Here is an 18,070-nt window from a genome sequence, read left to right as displayed (position 1 = left end):
GCATTAATTGTTTGCTAGCTGAACTGAATAGTTACTGCGCAGGTCATAGGCCTTATCAGCAATGATTTACTGCGCATGCTTCTTAATACGTTTCTTAATACATCACACATTCCAGAGACTTCTTTACTTTTTTGTTCTTCTGTTCGTCTATCAAGAAGGTGGGCGACAATTGCTCTTGCCAAAATGTAATAATTAGATAGATTTGTTTATTTTCTTTTCATATTAAATTTTGTTTTTAATTAGAACATGTTATCGGGTCTTATTTTTGCTTTTTCTGAAGATATACTTTTTAGGAAAGCCGACGGTCTACACCTCATTAGCTCAGGGTGAAATTTCCCCTGATGCGGGGGGATGAGCAAGCACTGGAAGCAAAATTTGACAATTTCAAAGAGATCAACAATAGTTAGACGTAATGAAAAAAGGTGATCCATATGGTCATGTCTTTCCAAAAAAAAAAAAAAACAGGGAGTTTCACCTGTGTACTATGACAAATCATCTCTTTGAGAAAAACTAAGAGTGAAATGCACTAGTTTTCTAGAGGTTACACTGAGTAGTTTCTTCAACCTCATTTGATGGACTTAACATTCGAGATCTGTGTTCCTTCATTTCCTTCCCTTTGTTTCTTTTGTGTGAGTTGGCTGCTAGTTGTCTCCCATCTAGAGGTCCGATGACAAAGGTCATCTTATTTCAACCTTATCTCCAAACCAGCAACTATGTCAGTGTTTCTTCCTCTTTGAATTTTCTCAGATTTGTCCACATCCTTCTTTTGCAACTATGAAAACCAACTCACACCAGCTCTTGCTTGCTGTCTGACCTAAAGTAGACCTATAGTCAATTTTACCTAGTTAGTGGTTTTTCTGAAGTCTTTCATGGGATTATTTACAAACACATGGTGACCGCTTGCCTTTTACATTTTATTTCATTGTCCTGTATGTGTTTCTTTTTAACATGATTTCTTCAAGGAATGACAGCAGCAAGGTTATTTAAACTAGGAATGGCCTCAAACCAAGGTGATCTTTGAATCCAGCATACCTTGTTACTCCAATTTCTGCCAACATGTCTCATATAAAAACCCCAGCCTTGCACTTGAATTTTATTTTACTGCTATCTAGTTGACGTCCAGATAGGAAACACTACATGGAGAAAAAGTATAGCATGTGATTTCCAATATCTATCCTCGGATCTAATCAGTGAAGTCAGAAAAGAATAAGCCGTCAGGTGGTAAAGGAACAGGGAAATAAAAGAATTTTATAGACGGTCTGAGTCTGTCTTATATACCATCTGCTCAGTGCAGAAACCTAAGACTTGCTAATACACGCCATTTGTGTGTTTTCAATATTTTATGTCAATTGAAATGAAATCTTTGAAGCTCTGAATTATGTAGTCTTACTCACAGGTATAGATGGTAACGATTCAGGATAGAAAGACAAAGAAGGCTAGATGATAAAATAAACAAACGTAGAGATTATTTAGTAAAGAAGTTGCTCTTCTTTTGTTTTATTTCACAAAAATAAGCCAAGGTTTCCATGAAACATTATGTAAACCTTAGGGTGTTTTTTAAAAATATCTAAAGGGTTCTTTAGTTATGTTCACAATCAATGGATGAGAAAAACTAACTCAAAGATTATAATTTTGATGTAATCACAAAAAAATATTATAATTGGTGTATAGATGTGGAATGGGTGATGGTATCAGAACCTGTGGGATAGATCTTGGAATAGTATGGGATTGCAAACTGAATCTAAATACAGTTGAACCTTGGGTCACGAATGCTTCTGACCACGACCAAATCGGGTGCCGACCCAAAAAATTATAAAATATTCAACTCTGGTCGCAAACACATCTCGGGTGGCGATCAAACAGAGCCCCGGCGATTTTCCCGCCATTTTTTTTTTGTACATGCATGCTCAGTCAGTCTCGCTTCCAATCATGACCAAATTGGATTGTGACCGAAGTCCTGAAACAGGTTACGGTCATGACCAGATGTTCCACTGTATGCAGAGTGATGTCACTAAAAAAGGAAAAGTTCAGTTTTAGCCCACATTAAGAAAGGTAAAGTTTTCAATTATGGGATTAAGATTTTCACTTTATTTTATACACATCAAACTCCACCCTTAAGTGTTATGTTCAGTTCTGGGGCCATTCTTAATAAAGGTTCAGAGGAATGAATAAATTTTGGGAATGAGCAGTAATTATGATCAGAAGGCTAAAAACTAATTCCTACAAACCTTGAGAGATTGGGAAGGGGTTTTATTGTCAAATACCTGAAATGATATCATGTGGAGCTAGTCTTCTTTCTAGAATTCAGGAAGCAAGGATTCAGTTTACTAATAGCAAATGACACCTATACAATACAAGTATTTCTTGACTTATGACTGGTTGGACAGCAATTGTTAGACCGGGTAATGGACAGGCACACACAGGCTAACGGTAACAACTGCATGGCCGTGAATTGGGGCCTGTTGTTAGAGACCAGGACATCGGGCAGGCCGTGCATGGAGAAAAGTCTCCATAGTACCTTGATGAACGGTTCCTGCCATAGTGGGGGTCATCAGGACCACCTCTAGCCATTTCGAGTAGGTCCACAACTATTAGGAATGTCTGGCCATGAACTGGGCCAGCAAAATCAATGGGCACCCTAGACCATGGTGCTTGACGTCACTCCCACTCCTTAGCGGGCGCCTCTGGGGGAGCTGGTCTGGACTCCCTGCACGGTGTGCAGGTAGCCACCCATTCTTTGATCTCTCTGTCCATGTTAGGCCCGCACAAGTAACTCCTGGCTAAAGACTTCATCCTGACAATTCCAGGATGCCCTACGTGTAAAGCCTCTAATACTGCAATGAGCAATTTGGGTGGAACAACGACCCGGTCCCCCCACAGCAAACAGCCATTAACAACAGACAATTCATCTCTCTTACAATAGTACATTTTGAAATCAGACCCAACAGGCCCCTTGGACCACCCCCTCCACACCCAGTTCAAAATTTGTTTGATGGTGGAGTCTTTTGCAGAGGAGCAGGCAACGTCACTAGATGAGACAGGGCCAGTTTCCAAGCAGTCAATAAGGAGGACTGGTGTCTCGGAGGTAGGGTCTGCAAGAAGTTCTGGCAGCGGGCAGCGACTCAAAGCATCGGCATGCTCCAAAGTGAAGCCTGGTCGGTGGATGAGGCGGTAGGAGTAGGCAGCTAGGAAAATGGTCAATCTGGTCATCCAGGTGATACTGACACAGGAGTAGGTGGGTCCCCAGCCAGCAAGGCCAGTAGCGGTTTGTGGTCCGTAATTAGTTTGAAATCACGGCCATATAGGTACTCATGGAACCTTTTTACTCCGGCCACTGCAGCCAAAGCCTCACAGTCCAGCTGGCTGTAGTTCCGCTCGGCAGCGGACAGGGTCCTAGAGTAAAAGGCTATGGGAGCCTTGGTTGCATTAGGCATGCGGTGACTGAGGACGGCTCCAACGCCAAATGGGGAAGTGTCGCAGGTCAACAGCAGTGGCAGGGTCTGGCTGTACTGCACCAGGAACGTGCCCGCCGACAGATCTTTTTACCGCGGCAAATGCGGCAGCTTCAGCTCTGCCCCAGGACCACTTCACATTCTTTGCCAGGAGATGGTATAAGGGCTCAGCATTGGTGGCTTTCCAGACTGGTGCTGAAGATGTCCTCAAACTCCTTAAATATTGCTTCGGCGCTCTCGTCTTTCAAGGCGTTGATACCGGTCACTTCTAGCCCCAGGGCTTCAAACCAGTCAAGCCCCAGGAGGTTCTGCAGGTCCCCGCTGACCACCATCACTGGGAACTGGCCGCTGTAGTCTTTGAATTGCACCCAGAAGGTGCCCTGGCCCATGATGGGGACTCGGTTCCCCTGGTAATCACGAAGGTGGATGTCAGGGGTGAAAAGATGCTGCTTCTTTAGGCTAGGGATAGCCCGCTTGAGTGTAGATCATGGAATGATGATCAGTGATGACCCCATGTCGATCTCCATCTCGCATGGAGAGCCCTCGATGAGTACTGTGACCTTCAGCTTTTTTGGCTGCCTATTGCGGACTTGGCCAATTGAGGTGTGGTAGGTGACCCTGGTGTCGCCCTCTGAGTGCTGTGGTGGCTTCTGCCATACCCCTTGGTTGGGCCTCTGCTGGCCAGGTCATCGTGGGGTGCTCACTTCTGCAAACTTTGGTGATGTGCCCCTTTTGCTCGCAGCGCTGGCAGATAGTGTCGCGGGAATGGCAAGCTGATCAGGCATGGTCTCCGCAGCTAGCGCGAGGCGGGAATCTTTCGAATTTGCGTGCTGCCTTGGCATGGCTACTGTGCATGCGGCAGCTGTCATCTCTTTCACCTTCAGAGCTCTCGGCCTCTGCAGCCTCGCGATGTACGCTTGTGCTTTTCCGCACGTCTTGCAGAGTGCTTTGACGCTGCAGGGTCTCTGTAGACTTGATGGCCGATTCTGACGCCCTGGCTTCATCCAAGGCAATTTGTAGAGTGAGGTTAGATTTAGCAAGTAACCTCCTCTGTAAGTTAATGTCCTGCACACCGCATATGGACCTTGGTGGAAACCATTATAACTGAAGCTAGTATCTAACAGCAATAGTTTTAAATTACAATAAACCTCCCTGGTGGTACTTATGACACAGATTTTGTGGCATAATTCAGAACTTCAAAGTTGGTTGCCCTCCCCTGTTGTCATGTGATCACACTACGGGCACTTAGCAGCTGGGCTGCATTTATGATCATTTACAGCATCCTGTGATCATCTGACCACATTTTATAAAGGTTTTGCCCCAAACCAGCATTTCCTTCTGGTTATTGGCAAAAGTAGCCCATGATGAACCATGGGTTCGCTTAACGACTTCAGTGTTCACAATGACCATTGCAGAAAAGGTTGCAAAATCAGATCGGTTATGAGGGTTACCCAATTTACAACTATCCAAAATTCCGACCATGATGGGAAGGCTTTATGACAGTCATAACTCAAGGACTACCTGTATGTTTTAAAAAACCTTCTAAGATGTATAAAACTTTTTCAATTAAAAAAAACAACCTTCTAAGATAATGGAACTCATTATTCAGAATTTATGGGCTCTCTCTAGTTGGTTGTGTTTATCTGAGATGTAAGCAGTCCGAAATGTTTTGTTTGCCAGTGGTGGTTGAAATCAGTAGCCTAAACAACCACTTTCAACTCTGTGGTTTGTTGACCTATGCCATGGTATAAAAATTTTGAAGGCATAAATGAGAGGTTTTGAATGGAGCAGTAATGCTAGAGCAGGAGTTTTTGACATCATTTCCTATAGGTACCACTTCAGTGCACAACTTAATGGGAATGTAAAGGAACCCCCAACTGGGCCCCCTCCCAGGCAATAGTGATGCCACCATTCAATCCTTTTAATCTGGAAGGGCTTCAGCACTCCTGACATGATTGTAATGTAGTAGTATTTTCTATTCACCCAGTAATCCTACAGATATCTTTACAAAATTCTGCCAGATAATGACTTACTTAGTGTCATCCACTGCGTTTTTCTAAATCTAATCAAACAGCCTGAGAACTATACATACTAAGCCATTATTGCATTGAGATATTGATCAATTTCTTGCTGTATCTTTAACTTTTCATGCTATGTATGAACTTTTTATTTAATTGCTTCCAGGATGCAAACTAAGGTATCTTTAGCCCTCTCACATCTTCTGGAGAAGACAAGAAATTCAACTCATTTGTTTTTCAAAGTGGATTTTCATAATATGCCAAATATTTTATACTTCTATCAGTGTAGGTTGGTAGTTTTCTCAGCCTATCATCTGAAATCCATTAACTCAGAGATTGAAGTAACTTGAGTTTTCCCAACTAATTTTACTAGCTACAAGTCCCATCGCCCTTGACTATTGTTCTGTTGATCCAGAAAGTAACAGCTTCTGCATCTTTATTTTCAAATTGTCAAGGCTTGAAGTTGGGATTTTTGCATGCTAGACAGGTATGGGTGACTGCATTCAGCATTCCCAGCAGTCATTCATTTAAGGTCTCTGCTGTATACATTCCAGTCACATTTTCTGTTGATTATTATTTTTTTATCTATCGCAACTTCTTCCTCTATAATTCTCCTTCGCATATAGATGTTTTGTTTCCTTCCCACGCCACTGAGTGTTCCTTTTCTCTCTTGGTCATCTGCTCTCTTTTCACCAACCTGGCTCCTTCACGGTCTGGGTGAAGGAGACCGTGTGTGTAATAAAGAGATTTAAAATAGGATGGTTTACCACCATTGAAAAGAAAGTTTCTACATTATCCAATACAAGGCCACCAAACATTTGCCAATATTGTCCAGATGGAAAATTTACGGACCTTTTCTCTAGATGTGGTGCAATTTGCATCCAATTTTGGGGAACCCAACTGTTACACAATGCCATTTTATCTGCATTGTCTAGACATACTTTGTTGGCTAATTCCAGTGTCAAATGGATCTTATCTTTGGAGCTGATTTGCAAAGGTCAGAGTTACATTTTGTAGGAAGTCTGTATTGATGAAGTCTTAATATCTGCTAACTAAATTTATTTTAAAAATTACATCGCTGCTTTATCTGAATTGCAATGAAGGTAAATTGGGAACTTTCCTTTCCATATACCGTATTAATTTAAATAATGGAAAATATTTTGTTGGAGCAATAGACCACAGTTATAAAATAAATAGTTTAATTCGGTCATAGACCAGCATAAAATTAACAACAGAGGTCACCCCAAAAATAGAAGTAAAAATAAAAAAAAATCATATTGATAGAATGAATATATTAATGAAAATAAAATTATTATTATTATACCATTTCAAAGTACAGGAATTAAAACTCAGGAGACAAGTAAAATTAACCACCCCCACCCCAAAAAAGGCATTACTTGTTGCACCAACAAAATAGAGAAATTTTACTAATGCCTACATGGCTATGTTAGTACTAACTCATGAATTGTTTACACATATATTTCATAGTGTTAATGCAGCTGCTTGGATCATGCAGCACAGTGAATCATAAGTTAACCACAACATCGTACCTGAAATCACATAATGTACAAGCAACAAAATAACAAGCCATATTTCAGCCTACTGTCTAGAGCAGCCTTGGTATTTGACACACACACACACACACACACACACACACACACACACACACACAAGGAAATAAAATGTGTAAGAATAAAAAGTATTCTTTCTGGAGGTGGCGTTTATAATACATCATGAGGAATCCTTGGTACTTTTTGAGCTTGGTTGTTTTATTGAAGATATTTCATTACCCAAATTAGGTAACATCATCACTGCTAGAGGGACGTACTGTCATTTTATATTGTAGAGTCTTGGTCTGTCAGCATTGGTGAAAATGTTCTCACTGTTAGGCTGCTGTTTACTGTTAGTTTGGCAGTTCCTTGGTTGGAATATTCTTTGCTTCTTGATTGTTAGTCTAATGCAGGGGTGGGTTCCTGCAAGTTCTAATCTCTTCCACAAATCTACAGTGTGCCATTTAGAACCGGTTCCAGCTTCCTCCCCCCGCCCATCCACACATCATCAAGATGAAAAGCAAGAGGAGGAATTCTGGGAGTTGAAGTCCACAAGTCTTAAAGCTGTCCCCTGGGGGTTTTTTCCCTAAAGGGTTAGGGGTGCAAGGGTCTTGTAACTTGACAGCTTTAAGACTTGCACACTTCAATGCAAGAGTTCCTGAGCCAACATGACTGGAGGAGGAATTCTGGGAGTTGAAGTCCACAAGTCTTAAATCTGTCAAGTTTGACCACCCCTGGGTTTTTTTTCTAAAGGGTTAGGGGTGCAAGGGTCTTGTAACTCGACAGCTTTAAGACTTGCATGCTTCAAATGCCAGAGTTTCTGAGCCAACATTTTGGTTGCTAAGCAAGAGCGTTGTTAAATGAGCTTCACCACATTTTACAAGTTGGCCACGCCCACCCAGTCACATGACTGCCAAGCTACTCCCACCTGGTCACATAGCTGGCAAGCCACTCCCACCCAGTCACATGGCCAGCAAGCCACTCCCACCTGGTCACATGGCTGGCAAGCCACTCCCACAGAGCAGGCCACACCTACAGAAGAGGTTCTAAAAATTTTGAAACCCATGGAAGGAGGAGCCAATGTCGCAATGATACAACGTGAGGTCTTGACACTCCGAGACCGCTGTTGACACTTTTGCCACTGGACAGTCCGGTTGGACCTAAACTGTCCCGTAGAGATGGTGATCAGGAAGACAAAGCCTTGCTGGTCTCAGGGACACCGCAAAGTTCCTGATTGACCCAAGGGAAGCTCTTCAAGCCAGTGGTAAACTGGCAGCCCCAGGATGATGAAGTCAGGGCGGCTCCGGAACAAAGGAAGTGAAAAGAGAAAATGAGTCCATCTGGTGAGATATTTTTTTTCTATTTTGGGAAAGACTGCCCAAAGAAACTTTTTTAAAAAACCAAATTAGATCCTTAAGCAAAAGAATTAAGTGGCGAAATTAACTTATACTGGATTGCTTTGGAAAGCTCTTTTTTTTCTTTGTAGCTATATTTTGTGGATTGAAGTGCTCGCAACGTTTTTCGTTTCTCCTCTTAAAGTGAACGGATTAATTTTTTTCTTCTGCTCTTTGTTACATTATTTTTTGACTTCTGGACTAAAACCTTCCTTTTTATTTTAACAATTTTTCCTATTACTTGTTATTAAATTATATTAAAGAACTTTGTTTCCTAGAAGCCAGAGATAAATATTAGAAAGTGAAAAGTAGCAACACTGCCACTCGGAGGTCAAAGGCTGGAGTTTTTGAAACAAAGTATCTCTTCTTTTTTCCTCTTTGATCTTACTGACTTTGTGGCTGTAGGATTTGCAATTTGTTTACACAAACTGATAAAGAGCCAAGGGCACGAATTGTTTTTGCAGGTGCTTTTGAGAACTATTTTGGCAGGGGAGAGAAAGGGGGAAAAAACAAACAGAACCCTTCTCTTTTGAAGAGCACAAAAGAACTTGTGCTTAAGTCAACCTAAAATTAAAAAATAAAAGAGACCTGGAAGACTAGAGTGGCAGTGGGTACTAGTTTTTTTTTTCCTTCTTCTTTTTTGGAAACATGGATCAATATTCAGATGAGGAAACCTTAAAATTTCAAAATATTTTGGCTGGAATTCAAAATTTATTGGAAGGATATGGAGAATTGAGAAGAAGTTGGAAAAACTAGTATTCCTCACAGCAAAAGATGAAGGGGTTGGAGCCCCAAAAATTGAAGGGGAGAATGAAGACAAAAATAAGACAACAAAGTGGAATGAAGGGGACTTGGAAGAGGGAATTAGATGAACTGGAGCTCTACCCCAGATTCTAAGATACAGAAGAAGAAAAAAAGGGTAATGATGATGGATTTAAGAAGATAAACTTTTTCAGAAGCACGATTGACAACCAAAGAGAAGCTAACTTTAATAACAACTGGAGGGTGAAGAGATTACCTGAGAGATCTTTCAAGCAACAAAGTGTGGAGAGAAGTCTATAAAAACCTTATAAAGGAGTTAAAAAGAAGACTGACACCACAATTGGCAAGAGAGATAAGACTGTTTTGTTACTGAAAAGATACAGGTTGACAATGAAAGTTGATAATAAAAAATTAGTTAATTTTGGTTGAGCAATAAGTAGGAATTCAGTAATTCTTAGATTCTTTTAGATTGTTATTAAATGTTTATTCATCAACAAATAAATAACTATAATAAAAATAAAAAAATTTGAAACCCACCACTGGTCTAATGTTAATCTTGATGTTAATCTCTGCTCATCTGGGTGTTACTACTGTTAAAGAGGTGTTTTTTTCCACTTTTTGGCTTGTTGATTGTCTTTTTTCTGTGAAGAAAGCAACCACGCTCAGAGACTACCAAGTGATTGTAGGAAGTTAGCACCCACCCTCTCCTAGAAGAATGAAATATTCTAGGAAATAATAAAAAGCAGAATATTATGTTTCCTGGATGAGAAAAGGAGCATTTTTAAAGACAAAGCAGTTCCCTGCAGCTCCCTCAGGACATGATAAGATTATCCTTGTACCCATCTCACCACATGGCACCTGGGAAGGTTACATCATCCAGCAAGGCTCAACCAAGCCTGGGACTCAGGACAACCTACAGAGTTGCCCCTGCATGGCCCCATGGGAGTCTGACAACCAATCAGAATACAAGCTCAAATTCAAAAGCCCAGAGAGGGCATAAAACCAGAGCACTCTCAGCATCTCTTCCCTTTTTACCCCAGGACCTAAAACCATGTGGTCCTGTCCACCATCAATAAACCTTCTTTCCAAGCAACTTCCATGAATCCAGTGTCTTTTTCCCTACTTGGAACTGAACCCAGATGGACATTTCTTCCAACAGAACCACTCATTTCAACCCCAAGATACAAATATTCTCCTCTATTGATAATGCAGCATGTTTTTTCAGAAGAAGCCCGGTTTGGGGGGAGGGGGGAGGTTTTGGGGAATAACAGATAGGATTGCAATTTTAATGCAATCAGATTATATTCAACTACTGAGGATATTGTCATAACATTTAGGAATTTTGAAATCACACAAATCATTTGGAGGATTGCAAGTAAAAAAGATGTGGAGACTCTAGAAAGAGTGCAGAGAAGAGCAACAGAGATGATTAGGGGACTGGAGACTAAAACATATGAAGAACGGTTGCAGGAACTGGGTATGTCTAGTTTAATGAAGAAAAGGACTAGGGGAGACATGATAAGAGTGTTCCAATATCTCAGGGGCTGCCACAAAGAAGAGGGAGTCAAACTATTCTCCAAGGCACCTGAGAGTAGAACAAGAAGCAATGGGTGAAAACTAATCAAGGAGAGAAGCAACTTAGAACTAAGGAGAAATTTCCTGACAGTTAGAACAATTACCATAATCAGTGGAACAACTTGCCTCCACCACTGCTCTGGGACTCTTGTAGACTTCATTTGATAGCATCTTACCATTCCAAACAGAGATGGGCTACTGGCCACTGCATTGTTGGGAAGTGTGCCCAATTGTCTAGCAAAAGTAACCAGGCATGGCAGTGGATATTCTGCAGGGTTAGCGGGGATGGTGGGCAGCAGTTATAATATTTGCCTTCAGAATGGCAGCCATTTTCTGAAAGCTGCCCCCAAATTCAATACAATACCATAATACAATACAATAGTAGAGTTGGAAGGGACCTTGGAGGTCTTTTAGTCCAACCCTCTGCCTAGGTAGGAAGCCCTATACCGTTTCAGACAAATGGCTATCCAACATCTTCTTAAAGACTTCCAGTGTTGGGGCATTCACAACTTCTGGAGCAAGCTGTTCCATTGATTAATTGTTCTAACTGTCAGGAAGTTTCTCCTCAGTTCTAAGTTGCTTCTCTCCTTGATTAGTTTCCACCCATTGCTTCTTGTTCTACCCTCAGGTGCCTTGGACTACCCTGATATTAATATATAGAGTTTCTCGCCTTTCCCCCCTGGTGATTTTAGTTTTTTGTTAAATCTGATCTGCTTCTGCAAATGAACCCTCCCGTCAAGCCACTGTAACATTATATTGCAGGTTAAAATTGTCACTACTTGAATATGTTACATCCTGCCCTTCCCCCACCATTTACAGTCAAAGACAGGTAAACGCCAATGGCCTTTTAAACACACTTTCTGGGACCAATAAAGGAGAATACTTGCAGCTCAGGGTTAAAATGAGGGGTCTTTGGTACTCTCTGAGCTTGATAGGGCAAGCCACTAGAATATAAACTGAGAGCAAACCCCACTCCTTACTAGCACTGATGATGTTACCTTGTTTGGGTAATGAAAGGTGTTAAGTATTCACAATAGTTGAAGTTTTCCCTCAGGTCGGCTGTTTAAGCGGGAAAGACAATTCATCCTGATTGGCTACCTGTCAAGCCGACCTTCCTCAGTAACCAAGAAAGAAACCACTTAACTCCATTTTGCAGAATTAAGAGTACTTTTACTGGTTATGGAAAGATAGCAGCTAAGCAAAGCAAGATCTGAGGCAAAAGCGCGCGAAATTATACATATCAATATATGACCAAACCCCCTCCCCCTGGTAACCCTTATCCCAGTGTCCAATCTGTGAATCGCTTAGGTGTCATGTGAGTTCCATCTTCAAGGAGCATCATCAAGTAGGTATGCGGACGGTTGGCCTTGACTGACACCAAGCGTTAATCTCCAGCATGCGCAGTAGACGGTGAGACCAAAACTCCCACTTTACAATCTCTCCTGTACTAAAGCTTCCCCTCCCAAATACCAGGGCCCCCTCCCCATTTCAATGGCAGCTGAAAGCAAATAGCAAAACAGAGGCTGACACTATATAGCTCTATTATAGCTCCCTATAAAAGGAACGCTGTCAGATGGAGAGGCCTAATAAACAAGTTTGCTGAAGTTTACTCTGGCCTCGTCTCCATTCATTTGCCCAGAACTTTACAAAATGTTTGTATAAAAACCATCAAGTCCAGACAGCACCAAAGACCCTACAGTTTTTGAGGTCTCAAATCCCACCCTAACTATGAAGTAGTCAAAAAATGTCCCCAAATTCTAATATTACCCCAAATCAGTCAGCCTGGGTGGGGAGGTGAAAACCAAATAACAGGAAATGATATGAAAAATTGATGTTGCCTTCACTCTCCATCCTCAGCAAGGTAGATGGAGCCCTGGCCATCTATAGAATGGCCGCTCTTAGTTTACAATATGTGTGCGTGCGGGTGTTTCATTGTGTCAGAGAGAGAGGGAACTAAAATACAAGCCTGCGTATACAACAAATTGAGGTCTACTTTATGAAAGCTTAGGCCAGAATGAATCTGTTGGCCTTAAGGTGGCATAGGACTCTTTATATCAGTAAATAGAATGATAAAGCATTTATTGGTCTCTGTTATCAGCAGGATCCAAGGAACTGGCTGCTCCTGTTTTGCTCTGACTCATCAAAAGCTGCTCTCTTTTTTTTCAATAACAAGCAGATGCTGAGCCTGTTGAGAGTTCACCCATCATGCAAAGAAAATGATAACAGCTTCCTAATCAAGATTTGCCACTGAGCAGGATTTCCTAGGAACACTTCGGATCAATAAACCTTGCCTACCTTCAGGGGGAAAAAAAATAAAGGAAAGGATGAATAAATAAATAATACCAAAGGAAGAGAAATATCAACTAGGAAGAGGTGATATGTCAGTTATCTGCTTTTTTTCCCCATTGGGTTTTAATTGCATTTTTATTAGTGTTGTTTGGATTTGAATGGCTGCTTCGCTGCTGAGTTTGTATGATGCTTTCATTTTATATTTTACTTGACTTTTTATATATGTTTTTCCCTGGATTGTGGATTTTGTTGTAAGTCGCCCAAAGGGCTCCAGCTATTAGCCAGTTAAAATTTTTTAATACGTAAATAAATAATATGGAACTATTTTGTAGAGTATTTCCTTCCTATGCAAAAAGAACGTTTATGAGCTTCACAATGGCTTGTCTGAGCCACGATTCAAAGTTTACAGGATTCATGCCAGCCGTTTCTCAGGGTGGTGTACAATCCTTTAAGCATTAACATTACATGTAATAATTGTTTAGCAACAGCATCATTTAGCAACCATTTGTAGTTATACCAGTGTTGAAAAAATAACATTACGACAGATTTTCACCTTTACAACTTTCAAAGATCTGTGAAGCAAAAATGAAGTTGAAGTGTAAGACTGCAAAATCGCAATGTTTCATACAATGACAACTTCGCTTGACAACCAAGTTGCTGGTTCCAATTATAGTCACTAAACAAAAACAACCTGCAATAGCTACATTGTCGGAGCGAACCAGTTTGCTCCCAGCTGATCGTTGGAGATCATTGGTTGCAGTGGTGGGTTTCAAAATTTGTTAGAACCTCTTCTGTAGGTGTGGCCTGCTTTGTGGGAGTGGCTTGCCAGCCATGTGACCAGGCGGGAGTGGCTTGCCAGCCATGTGATTGGGTGGGAGTGGCTTGCCAGCCATGTGACTGGGTGGGCGTGGCCAATATGTAAAATGTGGTGAAACTCACTTAACAACGCTCTTGCTTAGCAACCAAAATGTTGGCTCAGAAATTCTGGCATTTGAAGCACGCAAGTCTTAAAGCTGTCAAGTTACAAGACCCTTGCACCCCTAACCCTTTAGGGGAAAAAACCCAGGGGTGTTCAAACTTGACAGCTTTAAGACTTGTGGACTTCAACTCCCAGAATTCCTCCTCTCACTCTTCATCTTGATGATGTGCGGACGGGCAGGGGGAGGGAGCTGGAACCGGTTCTAAACGGCACTGTAAATTTGTGCAGCCTATTCTATAGAAGAGGCTAGAACTGGTAGGAACCCACCCCTGATTGGTAGAATACCACCCCTGAATATACCAATAGACTTCATTCGGCAAATGTCATTAGACAAGGCAGTCGCTAAACAAGGACTACCTGTATAAGAACGTTTGGAAGAGGTTATCAAGAGGAGACAATACCATAAGAGAATCATTAAGAGGGGTTAGCTTAGGAAAAAAATTACAAGCAATCTAGGAAGCTGCCAACAAAAAATACTTAATTACAAGGTGTGAGTCTGAGGCAGGAAAATATGAGTAGTTTTGCTGACAGCAGAAATAGACAAAAACCAGAAGGCCAAAAATCTAAAGGGAAAAATAGGAAGAGAGGTGAAACTGAAAAAATGATTTTGCACTGAATAGAGAGTGGCTACTGAACTGGAATTGTTCCAGGAAATCACATACCAAGGTCCAAAAAAGAGGCATCAACTATAACCAAATTTCAATACCATTAGAATGCTGAGTAAACTCTTTAATATTGGGCTGGTTGTTGCATTCAGTTTCCATAATGACACCACACCTCCATGAAATTTCTCTGCAGTTCAGGCTTAATCTTAATCTACTAGGTGCAGAAGAGCCAAATATGAAAGCTGCAAATATGCCATAGCAGAGATTCCCAGATGATCAAACACGTTTTTTTTTGTTCAACGAACCTTTAAGCATCAAATAAGCAAAGCACAACATGTACAGAACGAAGGTGGAAATAAATCAAATTTACCACATTTCCCGTTTTACTTCTTTTAAAAAAATTCTTCAAACTTGATTTTATACAATTCACCAATGAAGGTTCTAAGCATAGTTCTTCTCTCTCTCTCTTTATAACCACAATAACATCCTCGAGCAAAAACAAAAAACAATAAACCCAACAAAATACAATCTCAAAGCAAAAGCGGGTTGTACGATAGCGAAAACGTGAGCACAGAAGAAACCAATGCAGCATTTGCTATGCAAGGTGGGCATAAGGAAAGGCGCAGACTCTGCCAAAAGTTATACAATACAATAATACAATAATACAATAGTAGAGTTGGAAGGGACCTTGGAAGCCTTCTAGTCCAACCCCCTGCCTAGGCAGGAAACCCTATACCGTTTCAGACAGATGGCTATCCAACATCTTCTTAAAGACTTCCAGTGTTGGGGCATTCACAACTTCTGGAGGCAAGCTGTTCCACTGATTAATTGTTCTAACTATCAGGAAATTTCTCCTCAGTTCTAAGTTGCTTCTCTCCTTGATTAGTTTCCACCCATTGCTTCTTGTTCTACCCTCAGGTGCCTTGGAGAATAGTTTGACTCCCTCTTCTTTGTGGCAACCCCTGAGATATTGGAACACTGCTATCATGTCTCCCCTAGTCCTTCTTTCTCTTAAGCTAGACATACCCAGTTCCTGCAACCGTTCTTCATATGTTTTAGTCTCCAGTCCCCTAATCATCTTTGTTGCTCTTCTCTGCACTCTTTCTAGAGTCTCCACATCTTTTTTACATCGTGGCGACCAGAACTGAATGCAGTATTCCAAGTGTGGCCTTACCAAGGCATTATAAAGTGGTATTAACACTTCACGTGATCTTGATTCTATCCCTCTGTTGATGCAGCCTAGAACTGTGTTGGCTTTTTTGGCAGCTGCTGCACACTGCTGGCTCATATTTAAATGGTTGTCCACTAGGACTCCAAGATCGCTTTCACAGTTACTACTACTGAGCAAGGTATCATCTATACTGTACCTGTACATTCCGTTTTTCTTGCCTAAATGTAGAACCTTATTCTTTTCACCATTGAATTTCATTTAATTAGGTAGTGCCCAATGTTCAAGTTTGTCAAGATCCTTCTGTATCTTAAGCCTATCTTTTGGAGTGTTGGCTATTCCTGCCAGCTTGGTGTCATCTGCAAATTTGATGAGTTCCCCATTTATTCCCTCATCCAAAATTAATCCCAATCAGTTTGGGCTTTGGACAAGTCAGCACTATAGTTCACAAGAAGAGCACAAACTTCGCATATGGAATACTTTGTTCAGCCCTGGCATCTCCAGAGTGTTTTGAGAAAACCTACTGAATTTTTATTCAAATTTATTAAGAGTCCCTAAGGTTGAAAAAAACTGCCCTAAACAAGACTAAGCTGGACTTTCATTTTATCTGTGTCTCTTATGAATAAAGTTTTTTTTAAAAAATGGAACAGTGATCTAATGCTAATTCCACGCGGTGAACAGCTTCTTCCTGTAACAGACCTTTTGGCTCCTGGAAGGCAGAGAAGCTGCGTTTTCTCTACCTGTTTCACTTTGCAAAAAACTCAAATCAAAACATTGCAAAATTAGCAAAGCCATAGGACATATTTGACATCATAGTCCTTTTTGATCCCAAGTTGATCAAAATTTGCTGATTATTTGCATTTTTCTCTGGCTCTTTTTACTCTTTGGCTCAAGAATCTCCTATTTATTTGTTTGTTCAGACTTTTCTCAGAAGGACTAAGGACACCATTTGATATGGGGCTCAAGGCTAGCCTTCCAGGATAAAGTGCAATCCCCACACACGTGTGATATGTGTGATAGGAGTCCTCTGTGGATCACATGATATTCCAGTTGGAAACTGTGACTTCCAGTAGATCCTGATTGCCAAAGATGATGACTCCCTGGATGAAAAATTACCTTTCTAAGCAACAAATGAGATTTCAGAAACATCAGCATAACATCACCTTATGCTTCACAGGACAATCTATGCCTTCATTTCAGGGTATTCATGATCTGTCCTTGGTTTCTCCCTCTCTCTTTTCTTTTCTTTTCTTTTCTTTTCTTTCTTTCTTTCTCTCTCTCTCTCATCTATAATCCATCTATATCTAATCTATTTATCTACATCATCTATCTCTATCTACCAACTACGGTACTCACTCTATATCTATCTATCTATCTATCTATCTATCTATCTATCTATCTATCTATCTATCTATCTATCATCTATCCATCCATCCATCCATCCATCCATCCATCCATCTAATCTCTATTATCTCTCTATCACTAATATATCTATATTATATCTATCTATCTCTATCTATCCTGATTCAAAAATCCTTGAAGACATTAATATATATTTTAACCTTCAGTGAAACCTGTCCTGAGCAGCGACATGCAGTCAGGTGAGGCAGGGAAGGCACAGCCTCACCACTGTCATCATGAAAAGAAAAGAAAAATGTAAAAGGAAAAAGGCGAGAGCTGAGGTCAGGCTGAGCTAGTTGCTGCCGCACTGTGGATGACTCTGCTTAACTGTTTTAAAAAGCCTCTAAAAAAGCGCCCTCTACTATGAGGCAGGAGAACTGCATGCCTCATCTAGTCTGACTTTAGGTGTTTTATGATCACTCGAGCAGAGTTAAGCAAGGATTAAAAGCCTAAAAAATCTTGACGTAGGTGAGGCACGCAGTTCTCCTGCCTCATAGTAGAGGCCGCAAAGGAGAAAAACAAATGCTGTCACTTTAAATTGGAACTGAGCATGCCTGGCTGTGGAATTCTGGGAGTTGAAGTCCACAAGTCTAAAAATTTTTGAAACCCACCACTGTGTCAGTGCCTCACCAGCCATAAACCTCACCGCACATCACTGGTCCTGAGAATATGTGAATACGTTTGGAAACCTTCAGCTAGAAACCCTCTGAAATATGTGAATATTTTTTTTCACATGCTTGTTGTTTTTTAATTGAAAGAGTGACCACAATGATCATGGGAGAAAGACGAAGAGAAGAGGGGTTGGACTACACTATTCAACATTATTCTTGCAGCAAAACTGGAAGCAAGGAGGTGCCCCAGAAGGGACACAGCCACA

General features: G+C 41.0%; 2 protein-coding genes across 3 annotated transcripts in view; one reads left to right on the top strand and one right to left on the bottom strand.

The window, feature by feature from the left end:
- Positions 1–18,070, top strand: part of RPAP2 (RNA polymerase II associated protein 2) — a 300,695-nt gene that overhangs the window by 58,371 nt on the left and 224,254 nt on the right. Inside the window, exon 12 of one of the 2 annotated variants that reach the window (XM_081949579.1) lies at positions 12,928–12,949. The exons of the other annotated variant lie outside the window; for it this stretch is intronic. Coding sequence (XP_081805705.1) covers positions 12,928–12,934 — 7 coding nt within the window. The 3' untranslated portion in view covers positions 12,935–12,949. Of the gene's footprint in view, positions 1–12,927; positions 12,950–18,070 lie in introns of those variants that run through there. 2 annotated transcript variants of the gene reach the window in all.
- DIPK1A (divergent protein kinase domain 1A) overlaps positions 7,975–18,070 on the bottom strand; it is a 263,262-nt gene continuing 253,166 nt past the window's right edge. The window contains exon 6 of the transcript XR_014175115.1: positions 7,975–8,001. The gene's annotated coding sequence lies outside the window, so the exon portion shown is untranslated. The remainder of the gene's footprint in view (positions 8,002–18,070) is intronic.

The sequence above is a fragment of the Natrix helvetica genome (genome assembly GCF_964273705.1).
Source record: "Natrix helvetica genome assembly, chromosome: 3".
Lineage (NCBI taxonomy): Eukaryota > Metazoa > Chordata > Lepidosauria > Squamata > Natricidae > Natrix > Natrix helvetica.
The sequence above is the reverse complement of the archived record's forward strand: the minus strand, read 5'-3'. Positions and strand labels throughout refer to the sequence as shown.